This window comes from Pecten maximus, chromosome 13 (genome assembly GCF_902652985.1).
Source record: "Pecten maximus chromosome 13, xPecMax1.1, whole genome shotgun sequence".
NCBI classification, from domain to species: Eukaryota; Metazoa; Mollusca; class Bivalvia; order Pectinida; family Pectinidae; genus Pecten; species Pecten maximus.
Window position 1 is genome coordinate 27,743,947 of NC_047027.1, and position 18,206 is coordinate 27,762,152.

General features: G+C 34.2%; 1 protein-coding gene across 3 annotated transcripts; it reads left to right on the forward strand.

Moving 5' to 3' along the window:
• The first annotated feature begins 7,244 nt into the window (after positions 1 to 7,244).
• LOC117340945 (hemicentin-1-like) lies at positions 7,245 to 16,928 on the forward strand. Of its 3 annotated transcripts, XM_033902735.1 has the most exons (14): positions 7,245 to 8,292; positions 8,669 to 8,932; positions 9,389 to 9,652; positions 10,161 to 10,424; positions 11,023 to 11,349; positions 12,074 to 12,373; positions 12,838 to 12,942; positions 13,091 to 13,112; positions 14,229 to 14,284; positions 14,512 to 14,539; positions 14,642 to 14,718; positions 15,401 to 15,437; positions 15,566 to 15,633; positions 15,998 to 16,928. In XM_033902735.1, the coding sequence occupies exons 2-14, from the start codon at positions 8,911 to 8,913 to the stop codon at positions 16,042 to 16,044; spliced, it is 1,617 nt and encodes a 538-aa protein (XP_033758626.1). In that variant the 5' UTR covers positions 7,245 to 8,292; positions 8,669 to 8,910; the 3' UTR covers positions 16,045 to 16,928. The 3 variants fall into 3 exon arrangements, with proteins under 3 accessions (XP_033758626.1, XP_033758627.1, XP_033758628.1); XM_033902736.1 differs by lacking the exon at positions 14,512 to 14,539; XM_033902737.1 differs by lacking the exons at positions 14,642 to 14,718; positions 15,401 to 15,437.
• Positions 16,929 to 18,206: the final 1,278 nt, after the last annotated feature.

Below are 18,206 nucleotides of genomic sequence, written 5' to 3' on the forward strand. Positions count from 1 at the left end.
GCAAGTCTTTGTCAACACTAGAATAACTATCTATAGATATATAAGGCCACATCGACCAGGAAGTTAACACACAGAATGTACGTATACGGTTATACATGAATGTACGTCTAATATTTACCTTCAGAAACGTCATGCCATCATCTCACGGTGGAATCCAACTTCATTCGTTAATATTTCTGCATGTAGCACTAATAATCCTATCATCGTCAGGTACGTATATATTGTTTCGTACTTGTCTGTAACTGTCGTATCTTATTTCAGACGAATGGTAACTTCATGATATAACTACATATGTACATTGTAATCATTCTAACCCCGTAAATGAGCATTTATAAGTCAATTTATCTACTTCCTGTGGTTACGGGTCTGTCTGTCTTCTTCATAATTGTACAAATATAAAATATTTACTCAGAATTCTTTATGTGATTAGCTTATCTCTCTGTTTTTTACCTGTGTATAAATTTACGTTAGTCCATACCCGTATTTACACACTTATGGTCCCTAATAGGCCTTACACGATACAGAAAATGTGTTAAGAAGCCGGCGTTCTTTTAACCTAAATAAATATATTTCGAGAAAAAGAAAACGAATCAACATCCTTTACTTTCCCAGGAAATGGAAAGTGTCAACGACATATATCATGCACATGTATAAGTAATAACGTCAGTCAACATACCATTGGATGTACATGTGACGTCCATTATCTTGTGTGCGTTTCTGTAGGTGAGTTTTACATGGTATTAGGTTATATTAGCATGGTGGAGATTCGAATTAACCAGTCCATCACACGATGGAACATTGAAACGTGATGATGTATCGATGTGGGAAATACTTTGGATCATTAGGACATTTTGAAGCTAAACGATATCTTTATGTATTCTACTAAAAACCGAAAGCGAAAATATACGATGGTTTTAAAGGTGCGATTATTTAACTAGCTATATAATACACATACAAATGAAACTTATAACAATAAAGCGGTCATGTGATAACATTATTACATTTCACCTACAGAAGAGGGGTTCGATTTCCTGATCGCACGTGAACCCGCCTGACCACGTGAATTTTCTCCGGGTACTTTACTCTAGCCCATAGCATGACAACTCACGCGCTTTTATCCTGCTCATCAAGCCTGATGATATAACATATATATATATCAGATATGCTATTCCAAGATAGGTGATTCCGTCCACAGTTAGCACTATCGGAATTTATTTCTTCCGCAATCAATTGCAAAACTGAAAACAAATAATAATGTCCGATTTGCTTGGTTTATTTGTGGTATTCTTAAAACTCTCTCTCTCTAATTACTCGAACTCCTATGGAGCGTCCAACATTGTATCGAAATCATGTACTCCAATGATTTAAAACGAACAATTTCAATCCATCTGTGATAATACGTTCAGATGCTGTAACCCTGACCGGGTCATCTGAGTACGCTGTCCCTGGGACTGAGTTTACACTGACGTGTGATGTACCAGAGGAGGCCAATCTTGTCTGGTTTTACCGCCGTCCTAACGTCACTACTACAGTAGGTAGTATACAAGTAGGTGGTGACCAATGTTACAACGTCATAGTCAACCCCGCCGTCCCCTGTGCACCGGATGTCTGTTCCTGTGTAACGTCTGGAGTAACCATTGGTACAGTGTTCCGGTGGATCATACAGCCACAGACGGGAGACCATGGATCTGTGTGGTACTGTAGACGTATCAACTTTAACCTACCTACCCCAAGTCTGGAGAGTGCTGATTATACAGTAAACGTGGCAGGTGGGTATCAAATTGCATTTAATGGGGGCAGTTGTGCTTTATATTGTGTTAGTAAATGTATATAGTTGTAATGTAGTAAATAGAGTACATAGTAGTAGATACAGTATATAGTACATACAGTATATACTAGTAGATACAGTATATAGAAGTGGATATAGTATATAGTAGTAGATACAGTATATAGTGGTAGAAACAGTATATAGTAGTAGATACAGTATATAGTAGATACAGTATATAGTTTATACGGTTTATAGTAGATACAGTATATAGTAGATACAGTATATAGTAGAAGAAACCGTATATAGTAGATACAGTATATAGTAGATACAGTATATAGTAGATACAGTATATAGTAGTAGACACAGTATATAGTAGATACTGTATATAGTAGATACTGTATATAGTAGTAGATACAGTATATTGTAGTAGATACAGTATATAGTAGTATATACACTATATTGTTGTAGATACAGTATATAGTAGATACAGTATATAGTAGATACAGTATATAGTAGTAGATACAGTATAAAGTAGATACAGTATATAGTAGATACAGTATATAGTAGATACATTATATAGTTGATACAATATATAGTAGTAGATACAGTATGTAGTAGATACAGTATATAGTAGATACAGTATATAGTATATACAGTATAAAATAGTAGATACAGTTTATAGTAGATACAGTATATAGTGGTGAATACAGTATATAGTATATACAGTATATAGTAGTGGATACAGTATATACATGTAGTAGCAGATACAATATATTGTTGTCGATACAGTATATAGTAGTAGATATAGTATATAGTAGTAGATACAGTATATAGTAGATGCAGTATATAGTAGTGGATATAGTATATAGTAGCAGATACAATATATTGTTGTAGATACAGTATATAGTTATATATATAGTATATAATAGCAGATACAGTATATAGTAGATACAGTATATAGTAGATACAGTATATACTAGTAGATACAGTATATAGTAGTAGATACAGTATAAAGTAGTAGATACAGTATATAGTAGTAGACACAGTATATAGTAGATACTGTATATAGTAGATACTGTATATAGTAGTAGATACAGTATATTGTAGTAGAGACAGTATAAAGTAGATAAAGTATATAGTAGATACAGTATGTAGCAGATACATTATATAGTTGATACAATATATAGTAGTAGATACAGTATGTAGTAGATACAGTATATAGTAGATACAGTATATAGTATATACAGTATAAAATAGTAGATACAGTTTATAGTAGATACAGTATATAGTGGTGAATACAGTATATAGTATATACAGTATATAGTAGTGGATACAGTATATACATGTAGTAGCAGATACAATATATTGTTGTCGATACAGTATATAGTAGTAGATATAGTATATAGTAGTAGATACAGTATTTAGAAGTAGATACAGTATATAGTAGATGCAGTATATAGTAGTAGATATAGTATATAGTAGCAGATACAATATATTGTTGTAGATACAGTATATAGTTATATATATAGTATATAATAGCAGATACAATATATTGTTGTATATACAGTATATAGTAGTAGATACAATTTATAGTAGATACAGTATATAGCAGATACAGTATATGGTAGATACAGTATATAGTAAATACAGTATATATTAGTAGATACAGTTTATAGTAGATATAGTATATAGTAGAAGATACAGTATATAGTTAATACAGATGTTGAGATGAAAATAATTTGAAAGACTGACTAAGGTAAGAAATTATCTACCCATGTAGATATTCGTGTATATATTTACATATTTTTATTGAAGATTTGATATAATAAAAATGAGAACATGTAAAGTAGAAAACATTGTTATAAATGTATATATAAACTGATATATAATCACTTCATACCTCTAAAATTCCTGGCAAAACGGCTCAGTTTATATTTCCACCAATGTGATATGATCGACAGACATAAATTAATCATACAAACTCGTGTATGCCGAAAGAAATCCAAGTAAATCCTTTCTACACCCTTCGGCTATATATCGTCTGCACACAGACATACATGCACTTCAATCTTGCAACGTTGTGCATTTTTTACACCTAAAGGTTAAGCAATCAAGTAACATGTTCTCTGTTAGAATTGACCCGTTAAAAGACAAAGACAAAAATGCTCACATTTCTCTCTCTCTCTCTCTCTCTCTCTCTCTCTCTCTCTCTCTCTCTCTATCCCCCCCCCCCCCCCCCCCCCTCCCAAATGTAAAGTAGAAAACATTGTTATAAATGTATATATAAACTGATATATAATCACTTCATACCTCTAAATATCCTGGCAAAACGGCTCAGTTTATATTTCCACCAATGTGATATGATCGACAGACATAAATTAATCATACAAACTCGTGTATGCCGAAAGAAATCCAAGTAAATCCTTTCTACACCCTTCGGCTATCTATCGTCTGCACACGGACATACATGCACTTCAATCTTACAACGTTGTGCATTTTTTACACCTAAATGTTAAGCAATCAAGTAACATGTTCTCTGATGACTTCTATTCTTCACTTTAACCGTAATATTAACCGTTCCCATTATATACCCATTTGATTTCCTTTGTTTTTTAAACACATTTTTCACAAACGTCTATGCTCAATATTTTATATAATTACATTTATTGTGAAACGCTTGCAAATATCTACAATATTTAATGTTTTGACATTTAAATCATAAAGGGTTTTGGTGACTGCCTACCAACTTTTGGATTTATAAAGGGGTTAAATTTAATTGCGTTAAGTGTCAATGTGCGAGTTGAATGGGGAACTCGCTTATGATTCACATCATAAAAACGCAAACACATGTCTCCAGTTCCATGTCCTTGTATTGACTGACAAATATATCTTTTTTTATCAAGAGAATTCTAGCAAGGGGGATAACTCATACAATACGAGTTACAAATTATCTCCCCCTAGACCACACTGTTACAATTATGTAATATCATCACACCCATACTACCATATACATGTACACAACATTCCCGCCCACAAAATAAAATTATGCAAACACAATTTTACCATGGTTGTACGTGATTACAATAATAACTTGAAGTAAGCAGTTAATTAATATATCAATAATCATACGCCACCATATATGCAATTGAGATGAAATTGTTTTGAATATTGCAATTTACTGTATAATACTTTCAAGTACAAAAAGCAATATCATACTATGCAATTAGATATCAAACATTCACACTTACACTTTCCATCGTGCACTATGGATCACACATACACCTTCCAGACAAAATAGCAAAGATGAAAGAGATTTCCATACATAATAGATAGTTTTAAGATACTGGTTTAATTTGCTATAGAAGGATATCAATTTGAACAAGAGTGACATTTTACCAAGCTCAAGATTTAAAACACATATTTAAAATGACATCAATTTAGTTTGTTCTGGCAATACCTAACTAACTGCTACTATCATTCGCAGTATCATCATGTTGCGTCATAAGACCACGTAATTTAAAGTAATGAACCGCAATAAAACCTACAATAATTCAACAAAATATACATTAACCTGCCAGCTTTATATATATCCATATCAGCCTTATCGTCGCTTTATATACGAGCTGAAAAATACCTCAGCATGGCCTTATGGTTCTTCAATAAAAAACAAAATATCATACCATAATATTCTACATACCGGTATATCAATTATCATAAAGTACTACAACCATAACATCGCAACAGTTCCAAAAACAGTATAATGTACTAAATTATAATATTTATTACCCGTAGCCATTCATCAACTGTATAAAGTTGGTATGATTTATGAATTATATATATGCTCATCCTTGAAAATGTAAACCGAATATGACATGTAATCAACAGTAACATCAGCAGAGATTTCGCCCTTAATTATTAGTATATTTCTGATATAATATATCTGAGAAAAACATTCACTAGCATTTGGAAAACAATGATGTTGTGCAATATAATCGAGAAATGGCAAAAGAGCAATAATAATCAATAACAATAAATGAAGGGCTCGATAAAAGGTATATATCATTATATTGATAATTAGTTGTATCGAAATTTAAACAGTCTTCACATGTTGTTAATAGAGTCGCTGATAGTAAATTACTAAACAGTTCTGCATTTCTGTAAGGAGAGTTCAACATCTGTATGGAGAGTTCAACATCTGTATGGGGACAAGTAAAATGCAAGTTGTCAGACTGGAACTGTATTGTTTATAGTTAATAAATCAAACAGCAAACACATCCTATAAAAGCCGCATACTGGAAAGATCATGCCAGGATTATTTAGAAATATGTCGAATCACCATCTTCATATATGCCGGTTGTCACGTACTGACGTCTGACGTAGGCAGTGTCAGGATAATATTCACATGTAAAACACCAAATATTCTGATGAAAATGTAGACTGCAAACATGAAGAAATTCTTTTCCGTTGAAAGTAAAAGACAACAGATAAAATATACTGCAGTTTCGAGTGTCACTCATACATCGTTTGGAAGCCCATCCTTCGCCATATATTAATCTACGACACACTTCACTAGTGAATTAAAATATCGATGACGCCATCAACACATCAGTAGACATCGTATGCAAAAATGACGAAAAATAGTAATAGTCATGAAATTTGAATGCATTATGCTTTGATATAATACACAAAAGTCATTAGTTCAATACAAACAGCATGTTTAAATGTTCCCGCCAAAAAGCACATGGCGTAAATAAAATGTCTGACGTCTGGCCGACGAGACATGACCGACAAGTAAGACTCGCCGGCCACACAGGCGAATACACAATATAAAAGTTACATTTTGTCATAAATAGTCACCGGATTTGGATTCTCCACCATGTTCTGTCAATGTGCGAGGTGAATGGGGAACTCGCTTATGATTCACATCATAAAAACGCAAACACATGCCTCCAGTTCCATGTCCTTGTATTGACTGACAAATATATCTTTTTTTTATTAAGATAATTCTAGCAAGGGGGATAACTCATACAATACGAGTTACAAATTATCTCCCCCTAGACCACACTGTTACAATTATGTAATCTCATCACACCCATACTACCATATACATGTACACAACAAGATGACAAATCTTCCAACCTACTTAACATCAAGTATTGATATATGCTTTAAATGGAATTGGCTTAACAGATTGTTAAAATGGCATAGGAGCCAAACGTATATAATAGATAAAATATGTATGAAGCGCATATGAAAACTGTTCCCAAACACTTTTCATTTGTTAATACATACTTTCGGGGACTGTTTGTTCACAAATACTTATAGTGTTATTTTACAGCTCACTGGATAATGTTATCTTTACAGTCTATAATATCCGTGCCAAATGTAAGCTTGTAATATAAAGGGTCGCTTGAAAATTACCTTTTATAGACGGCCCCGGCACCTCCATAGCTCTGTCCCCGTCCGACACTACCTACACCAGGACAGAGGGTGACACGTTACCGGACATCACCTGTACAGCGGACTGTAGACCTGGCTGTACCTTTGTCTGGACACGACCGGACAACATCAACTTTACTCTCTCACCTGTGTTGTCACTGGGACAACTGGACAGATCAGAACACGGGACGTACAGGTGTACTGCTAGGAATGTTGTCGGGGAGTCGACTATGACAACCAGTGTTACTGCACAGTGTATGTATAATGCATATATATGAAAATAAAATATCTTCTAAATCTTCTTTTCCGTCCTTGCTTAAAGCTTATTTAACTTCAATCGAATCAAGGACATGTTCTTGATTAAGGGATTTTGCTCCAAATGATTTGATTTGATTTGAAATCCGTTTGATATTACATATTTTTTGCATCTAAATCTCGACATTTTTGTTACAACGCCATGCCGACTTACAAAAACTAAAATCATAAGATGAGTAGACTTATTTTATACACGGAAAGTATCACCGAGTCCCTATATCAGACACATGGAAAAATTTGTGTATTGATGAATTTAATCAAACGAGCATTTGAACATTTAAGAGGGGCTATTTACACAGCTTTCTTACTAAGATAATACATCTCGGACCGATGATAGTTTTCATCGAACTTTTTTCAATAACACAATATAAAATACAGTATCTCCGTGTTCGTGAGAATGAGGGGTGAAATGAAAAGAAAAAAAAAGTACATAACAATAAATGCATAGGTTTTCAAAAATGTACACAATAGGTCGGATGCTTCTCTTTTTGTCTTTCGGTTCATTCCAGACGGACCTTCCAACGTAAGTCTGACTCCACCAACTGTGACCTACACTCCTACAGAGGGACAGACTATCCCCACCATCACGTGTTCTGCTGACTGTAACCCGGCCTGTACCTACAGCTGGACAAAGGATGGACAGTCCTATACAACAGGGCCAGGTCTCCAACTCACCAACATACAGCGTGGTCAGGGGGGCGTGTACAGGTGTACGGCCAGTAATGGGCACGGGAGTGACGTCAGCGTCAATGTAAACGTCATTGTAGATTGTACGTATTTACTTTTTCATTGGGAATGTTTCAACTCCAATTACTAGGTCATCAAGTAAACTGTGTAAAACAAATATTAACTATTACAGATACTAATCAATAATGGATTATGGGATTTTACATCCTTTACAATTCCTAATTGGTATAAATTGTAGGTAAGTATCGATATTATCATATTATCACATTATAATATGTTTCATTGTTATGAATATATCTAATTAAAATATACATTTCATATTGACGTACCACCATATATCTGTCTCGCTTGACACTGCCTAAACAAGGATATGTGAATGGTTCTCATTGCAAGGTTTATACAGAGAAAAGGGTCTGACATAAGTTAAATTTTAATAGGGGTTATATATAATCATTACAGACGGCCCCGGTACCTCCATAGCTCTGTCCCCGCCCAACACTACCAACACCAGAACAGAGGGGGACACATTACCGGACATCACCTGTACATCGGACTGTAGACCTGGCTGTACCTTTGTCTGGACACAACCGGACAACACCAACTTTACTGTCTCACCTGTGTTGTCACTGGGACAACTGGACAGATCAGATCACGGGACGTACAGGTGTACTGCTAGGAATGTTGTCGGGGAGTCGACTATAATGACCAGTGTTACCGTACAGTGTAAGTATCTATAATAACCAGTATTACAATACAGTGTAATTGAGTCAGATACAAAGACGTTAATCACAACAATAGATAACATGATTACTGATTTGGCGGAATAATTCTGATGACGTAGATCATGTCTATTTCAGATGTGTCAAGCTGTATGTGCACCAATGTGCATAATTTACGATATAATACGCCTTTGTGATATATATTACATCATGAACATACAGCGATAGTAGTTATGGTCTAATGATGTTTTTCCGTCTGTGGTTTGTGTTGTTGTTGTTGTTCAGAACATTAGTTCAGAAATAGAAAACTGATATAATCTATGGCGTATGCACATCATGATCATGTTATATTGATACATGTTGACGTTAACTATTTCTATTTAATATAAAACCAGGAACTTAAAAGAGCATACACTACTGTACAAAACAACATCTACATTTTAACATTAATACACGGTAGATGGTCCCGGTACCTCCATAATTTTGTCACCACCGGACACTATCTACACGAGGACAGAGGGGGACCCGTTACCGGACATCACCTGTACAGCGGACTGTAGACCTGGCTGTACCTTTGTCTGGACACGACCGGACAACACCAACTTTACTGTCTCACCTGTGTTGTCACTGGGACAACTGGACAGATCAGAACACGGGACGTACAGGTGTACTGCTAGGAATGCTGTCGGGGAGTCCATTTCAACAATCATTGTTACATTACAATGTAAGTAAAATGTCCTATTATATTGAACATGATTAGTTTCACATGAATATGATGTATGATGAGTATCATCTGTCTATTATAAACATGTGATTTCAAGTATTATGACGGAAACATGTGAATTGACAACAAATGTAGAATACAGCAGTTCGATAAAATTGATTTAATTCAAAATGATAACAGTTTCACTTTAATGAATCATCAAATACATATCATGCCAATACTACTATCGCATTCTAAATCCGAGCATTTATCACGGTATCTCTACATATAGTAGTGTATGTGAATGTATACATATGTACCATGCTACCACTTCATTTAAATTGCAGAAGAAAGCATGTATTTGTTTTATTGCAGCAATTGAAAATAATAAGTTGACCATACCAAAGTGATATCACGTTTGTCAAATTGTTATAGGTAATAAATAAAATCGAGCAAACGATAAACAAATAACTGCAAAAAAACATATTTTTTAAGAAAATATTAATGCTAAAACTATGTATCTATACAGATGGTCCTGGTTCTTCGCTAATTCTATCACCACAGGAGACCAAGTATATGAGGATAAAGGGTGACACGTTACCAGACATCACCTGTACAGCGGACTGTAGACCTGGCTGTACCTTTGTCTGGACACGACCGGACAACACCAACTTTACTGTCTCACCTGTGTTGTCACTGGGACAACTGGACAGATCAGAACACGGGACGTACAGGTGTACTGCTAGCAATGCTGCCGGGGAGTCGACTAAAGTGATCAGTGTTATTGTGAAATGTTAGTTTTCAGACTGTAGTTGAAATATCCGATTAGTAAAATAAGGAGAGCTTGCCCCTTAGTTATTGAAACCTTTATATAGGTATATACTATCAACTACCAGTAGTGGTTCCGTATCATCTCTTTTTTTCAATTTAGATGACAGACGAAACACTAAATATCATGAATGGTATCATTAGTCAAGTTGAATGCTGATCAAACAAATACCATTTTATATCATGTTCTGTCTTCAATTTTCATTTTGTTATTCGACGTGTAAAACTTGTGATTAAAACAGTAAATTCAAGAAAACGGTTAAGGTGTTATCAGTCATTTAAGACATTTTCGAACATTTAAAACGAAACTCGTCACATTTCGTTTTCATCATTATCATAAGAATAGGGATCTAATACCGAATAATGTAGATAACACATTGAGGAGTGCTATCGCTTGATACAAATATGAACATTGGTATGTTTATTGACATTACAATACTATGAAGACTTCGCAAAAAGTTACCCTGTGTGTTATTTCATGATTCAGGTATTATTTTATTGGTACATTCCATTGGTTGAGGCAGTTACCATATTTGACCAATCATACTTTTTTTGCTTTTTAGATGAACCACATCCGTATCAAATGCTCGACCAAAACCAGACTTATTATCTTTCCCAGTCAGACACCATTATTTTGTCTTCTACATTCATCTCCAACCCGGCGCCATCTTTCATCTGGACCTTCCAACCCTACAAATCCTTTGATGCAACGGATCTTAGAAACGGAACGGATACCGTTATCATACAGAATACGTTTGAGGCGAGTAATTTAACTGCTATTTCAGTTTTGACTCGGAACAGTATACAAAAGATGTGGTTTGGATTATATAACGTCACAGCAACAAACAATCAAGGAAGTGCCATGCTTAGCTTCACAGTTCGTGAAAAACGTAAGTATTTTACTCCTAACGGCTGTAAAGTTCTACGGAAACCTATCCGATCTCTCAATATTAATGAAAAGTCTGGGAAATATCAAGTGAAATCGATATCAATAGCTGAATATGTTAATGACTTCTAGATGAATAACAGTTCTATAATATAATGCTTCGGAGGTTCATATATTGACTTGTTATATTCACTTATTTTATTAATCTTTTCGATAGTTGATAAAAAACGCAACGCAAATCTGAAAATTGTAGTTTAGTCTGCTTTACCTGTTTACCTAACGAACACGTTTTAAGTATGATTATCTGAGAACGTTTACCCGAAATATAGCATTTTTATACAGTAAAATGAATTATTTTAGCGTAATGTATTTGTAACGTCGTTTCCTAATTTGGAAAACAAGAGTCTGCATGAATAAGATGTATTTAAGGAGATATCCTGCATGATATGTAAGTTCTTCAAAATCTTTTTTTTTTCAAATAGGACATATGTTGATGTCTCATAACGCAGTATGTTCTTGTTAGTATGCTATAGTTTAGATTCAAATGTATATTTTTTCTTGATTTGAAGTTATTACGTTAGATAATTCGACATCATCTTAATAGAATAATGTAAGGCTTAAACAATTTCATATAGATAATATTCATTTCATATTCATGTAACTTAATGCAAATGACATGGATATATGGTAACATGAATAACACCTCTTCATTGTTTTCGACATTACAGTGAACCCAGGGATCCCAACGAATCTGTTAATTGGCTGTACCATGCCTCATTCTGTCGAAGTCTCGTGGAGTGACGGAGGGGACTCTCAGTATTACCATGTTATGTTCAGCACAGACAGGTTTCTCAACTCACAAGAAGTTTATCCAGTGGTGATTACAAAAGACACAGACGGAAGCGACGTGTATAGTCAAAATATAGACAATCTGGATGGTGGCCATGTCTATTTCTTTAAGGTTGTAGCATACAATAAGTATGGGAACACAACATCGGCTGAAACTGTCGGCTGTACTGTTTATACACGTAAGTATCTAGCAAATACCACTGCATATTTTCCATTTTATAGCACTGTGTTACATCAATGGCAATGACTAATTCGTAACACTAAAAAACAAAATATGACTATATGAGATATTGTACACGGTCACAGCTTTCTTAGTATGTTTTTGTATATTGTATTACCGTGAAGATGTCTTTGTCCTCAACTGATGAACAAATACATTACATACATACAATGTTCAAGTATATTTTCGATAATAGTTGGTACTTCATTCCTTAGCGTCTAAGCGTTTCTAACGGGGATTTATCAATTGACGACAGCAAGATACAGTTTACTGTTCGCACGAAGCATGGACAATTCCTGCGCGTATCGTCCTCAAAGCTTCTGCATGCACCCGTATGTTATTACCTGAGTTGCTCTGGAGGCAACATGAAAAAGAGTGAATGCATGTTGATAGAAATAAAATATAATATTTTGTTTGATACAGCATGTTCTAGCGGAACTGACAGTATGTATGTCACTGGAGTTGTACTGGCAGTCACTGGCGTTCTCACGCTTTTGTTTACAGTTGGAATCGGGATTTATTTCAGACGTAAGTACTAATAAAGTGAACTGTATCGTCGTTTCAACTACCTGTAACTTATCTCTACAGAACTAATGTAATAGTTACAAAACAGTCGTTAAAATGATGGAATATTAAGATGTATGAAACAGTTAACTGATTATCTTTTTTTCTTCAGGAAATGGAAGACTATGTCATAGGTAAGCAGATGCAATTGATACAGTTTTAGACGAGTATTCTGTATTTCAATTCTGATGTTTGATTATTTATTTATTTTTTTCATCTTATCACATAATTATAAAAAGAAATAATACCCCTCATGAACAATTTTTGCCCAAATATTTAGAGCATCCCTTTTAACCGTACATATTACGTTTTCAGTGCTGATGAGAAGTGAGATGGATAACTACTCATTGGTCATATCACTTCTTTCCAATCCATCAAATGCATAAATAGTAATACCGTTTCCCCATCAACTCCTCAATCATCTGTACAAATTAGTTCGTTATCGAAGTTTAGAGATCAGCATGTTTATTCGGGACCTCATCTCCCAATTCACCTACCTATATACACGTCTGTTTACTTTGATTCATGAAGGAAACAGTAACATTAAAAAATGTATATTCTACCATGTTTGTTATTTTCTAATAATACACGCTCGTGCCAATAATACACGCTCGTGAGTCACGGCTGTTACCATTTTATATATCTAATATTCACATATTTAAGATAAGACTATAGCCGAGTGGGTTTAAAGATAAAAAAAATGGATTAGTCTTCTTTAAATTGTTATCACGACGCGAGTTCAAATCCTACGGAGGCCCAACTTTTTGTCTTTTTTTTTTATACTTTTTAAAAATTTTTTTTTTTCAAAATCGATGCCATATGATAGATGCTCTTGATTGTAGTACTGTAGTGCATGTAAATACATGTATAGTTCACAAACAAATAATTCAATACTCGGGGTTTCTTTGCTTTTCGTTGTTTTTTCTATTAGAAAGAGGTCGATCTCAGAACTAAACAGTACATGGTAGAATAGAAATAATCAACTTTGACTCGGATATTTTGTAATTTTGATTAATAACTCAGGCCTGTGGCCTTTGTTATTAATTTAATTGCAGAATATCCTCGTCCTCGTTGTATATCCTGCAACAATACACAAATCATTGTTAATTATTTCTTAAATAATCAGGCTGGTCGTCGGTTATATGTTTTCCTAACTGCTTTCTTATGCATAACATCATGCTTCAAAAAACAGCCAGGCGAGTGCCTGATGAGATAAGATACACATTGTTTTGTCTACCTTTTTGTTGCAGATCACGTCAGCTTCCAAAACAGAAGGAATACCAGGATGTACAACTTTCAGATCGAGGTATTATTTTGATAATGAATACATTATGTAGTATGTTTATAATATCATCATATATTCGCATTTTAACAAAACGCTTCTGTTCATTGTTTGTAACAATTAATATTTGTTAGTCTTAATTGTTAAGCAGATGTTGCCAAACGTTTGTTTTTTCTCTACGCTATTTATTTTTTTATTTTAAGCGGAAAGTTATTTTTGTGTTAAACGTATATTACCAAATTTTCTTACAGGAGGCAGATCCCAAAGCGAAAATGAAAGGTAAGACTACAACTTTCAACTAAATTATTTGTATATATTTCGAATGAGTGTATCGCGGTGACAACTGTATTCTTTATTTTTTTCTATTTATATACAATCCAGATCTCCATATCAGGAACTTGATACCAATGAGGTTGCCAAGGCGTCCGTGTATTCTGAAATCGGAGGACACCATCATGGTAAGACATAGTGTAACATCGATTAAGAATCACACGCATTCGGTTTTTAATGCATATTATATATATATGAAACAAAAAAGTAATTCTAATACTTTTCGGAATGTTCGATCCGCCTCTTCACCAAGACATAAAGAACACGAACACAATCACATGCTATATCAACAGTACTACAAATACAATAAGATACAACAAAAGTAATATATATAGTAGTGGAAAAAAGAGAACCTTTTCGTGAGCGGAAGGCAAATGCTAGAATGACATGTAGAGAACCTATGTTCTATGATTAACCACTGTGTAGATGCAGAATCTTAAGAGACGTTTCGTCCCAAATTTTAGTTGAGCTGCTTATCAAGATTCAAATTTGGTCGCCTTCCCTCGTCAGATATTTCAGAGGTTGCAACTCTGTAATCATATTTTTCACATTGTATAGCTGCTACCAAGGTTTTTTTTTGTCCGGTAAACAGTCCCATTATTCTGATTTCACCCCATTGTAGTGTTTTTTTTCTATGGTCATTCTTTTACGTTATATATATACCAACATGTAATAAGGTAGCATATACGAAGAGGATTTGTACTATTTTGTGTGTATTTTTATATATCTATAAATTTTGCGTTTAAATGTACTAACCGCTTCATTTTTATTCATTAAACGAATTAACGGATTTTTTATTTGTACTTTCAGTTAACCCAATTGTTTCTGACAATGAAGGAGATGGTGGGTAGGTAGATTATCAATGCTTTTGATTCGCTGTGATTTGTAAGTTATCTTATATCATTCTTTTTAAACATTGATGTTGCGGATAAACCATGTAACCATAAATTAACAACTATTTCCATGTAATAACAGAAAGTACGAGTCGTTGGAGGGACGTTCGAATCCAAACGTTTATGAAGAACTTAATACAACAACGTCTGGTACGTGATTTGATTTCTTTTAGGAAGATTACGAGAAGGATAAGAAACCTTTCTTTTAAATGCCCCTCTTTAACTGTATAAAAGAATAATGCCATGCTAATTGAACAACGATGAAATCGATCAATAAAATTATCTGTATTTACAAATTATCATCGATAATGCAGGGCCGTACTGCTAATATATAATTTCTTTTTATGTGCTAAACATATCTGTATACTATATATATATATATATATATATATATGATATGTATTTTGTGGAATATAGATAGCTTATGCTTTCTTACTATCTTAAGCACATCTATCTTTGCATGCTCGTATATATTTAGTAAAGCGTCACTCATATTCAGTTCTTTCTTTGTCAGGTAACAGAGAGACATACATCAATACTACCATCGCTTGTAGAAATTAGGGTTTATACAGCATCATGAAACTCAATGAGGCGATGTTTCACCAAGGTGTGGTTGGACACAGGAGATCAAGGGAGACATCGTCCAGTTGTTATATTTGTGAAATGAAACCTTGACTGTTTTACTTTCATTGTCGTTTTCAAATGCATAAACACATACCTAGCATCAATCCATATGGAGTAAATATATAAATCACCAATCAGTATCATAAACGTGACACGAGACACCCTATCAAGTTCTCCTCGCACAGTGAAATGTTAACACAGAACTTATTAACTTGATTAATTATAAATACATCGTTTATCTCTCTTAACGATTAAAGCACCATCGGTATATGATCGATTTTGTAAATATATTCGGTTAATTCCATCATAAAAAGGTAGCCAGTTAACCGCTGTCAGCTCTATTTTAGCATGTTTTTTTTTTAATATCTAGTTGATTTAGAATGTGTTTTTCTGCATAGTAGAAATTCGGCTAAAGTGTTTTGAGCCGATCTGAAAGCATAATCTTGCAATTGCTGTTTCGAACATGTGTGTGCAAGTGAATTGATATTTCCCCGATACCATTCTTGACATACGTATTGACCGCCTTAATTGTTTTGTGTGATACAAAATACAATTAGTTAGCGATGCCTGAGTTATGTATCTCGGGTAAAAAGTACAACCCACGTAGTATTCATTAAACTACATGGACATGTTTTAAACCAGTACCCTTTTGTGTAATGAAGCCTTTTGTGTAATGAAGCCTTTTGTGTTACGAAGCCTTGTGTTTGATACTGGGTCCCCAAAATGATATGGCATGTGATATGTATTCTACCATGTGACATTCTATATATATATACATGTATATCGTGAAATACAAATGTAAATAAATGGCCGTCGTTCAAGCTGTTACTTCCTTGTATTACTCCAGCGGTATCACGTTTTTTTTTAGTATCAATCACCTCGGCAATCTGTTTATTTGTTTTGCGAATATACTAATTCAAATGTTCACTCCTGGCAGTTTCTCTTTGATTAAACCGCTGTACGGTGTTGTGGTATACTTTTTACTCGAAACTTTTTTTCTTTTCTTATGCTGAAACCTTTTAAATCTTTTCTTTTCTGTTATTTCCCTTTTTCTGTTCTATATCTGTTCTGTTCTCTTCGCTGTTTTCTGCTGTCATGATGACCTTTCGAAGGGAAATTATTTTGTCTAGAAAGTTTCGATGATGAATAGAGGAAATGGACATTTAAGAGTAATTCATTTGATATGTATGTCATATTTGAATCTTAATTCTTAACAAATAACATATGTTGTGATATTTGAATCACATCTCTATTCATCGCACCAAAATTCCACCGTGACTTTGATCTGGAATAATCTCAATAATAATTCACAATCATTACAACCTTTCATTTTGAATATAAACGTTAAAGGTACTAGACCTTCGACAGATAGCATTTTTATCAATTTAAAACACAAATAGACTCGCATGTATTTTCTTCGGGAATAAAAGTTGCACATTTGACATTGCTACCACCCTCGGAAAGTTGTATCTTCTTATTTACCTTTAAAATCTAAAATGAATAAATAATCAATTGCGTCCAGAAAGAAATTCCATTTCGCTCCGCATCCATATTGAATGAAATTATCTAAATGCGCATGCTAGCTTAACATCTCCAGAAAGAAGGAAGCATAAATTCGATTATGAAAAGAGATCGAAGAAAGGGAAGGATTCAATCGGAGACTGCACAGACCATTGACATTACAAACGACAATGGAATCGGAACTCATGCGGAAATGACACAGTTGAGTGTTTATTGGAGAGGCAAGTGTGTAACGTACTCACATACGTAGTGTAACGTTCGGTCTGTTCTCATCTTTACTGAAAACTCTAAGCATATGATGCGATTGAATCAATGGATAGGATTTCTTTTGTGATATGTAGTGACTGCATATTCACTATTCATAGTTAACCAGCTTAAACCTGTTGATAAATCACATCTGTATGAATCCAGCGAAATGGGGCCGAAGAGGTAAAGCTAAGAAAGCGTTTCGGTTCGTTGGCGACAACAGGCACAGAATCGTGATTTTTCGCAACGGATAATATTGAAATGTTTATTTAGTTTTTATTTTCTAGTTTCATTAAAACCTCGCAATTAAAAGTTGTAGTTAAGTTAAGCAA

Bases quoted from the DNA above. Each gene is read 5' to 3' on its own strand.
- LOC117340945 (XM_033902735.1), top strand. From the start codon at position 8,911: ATGACCAGTGTTACCGTACAGT. The intron at 14,719-15,400 runs GTAAGACATAGT...TTGTACTTTCAG, and splicing joins AATCGGAGGACACCATCATG to TTAACCCAATTGTTTCTGAC. The intron at 15,438-15,565 runs GTAGGTAGATTA...ATGTAATAACAG, and splicing joins GACAATGAAGGAGATGGTGG to AAAGTACGAGTCGTTGGAGG.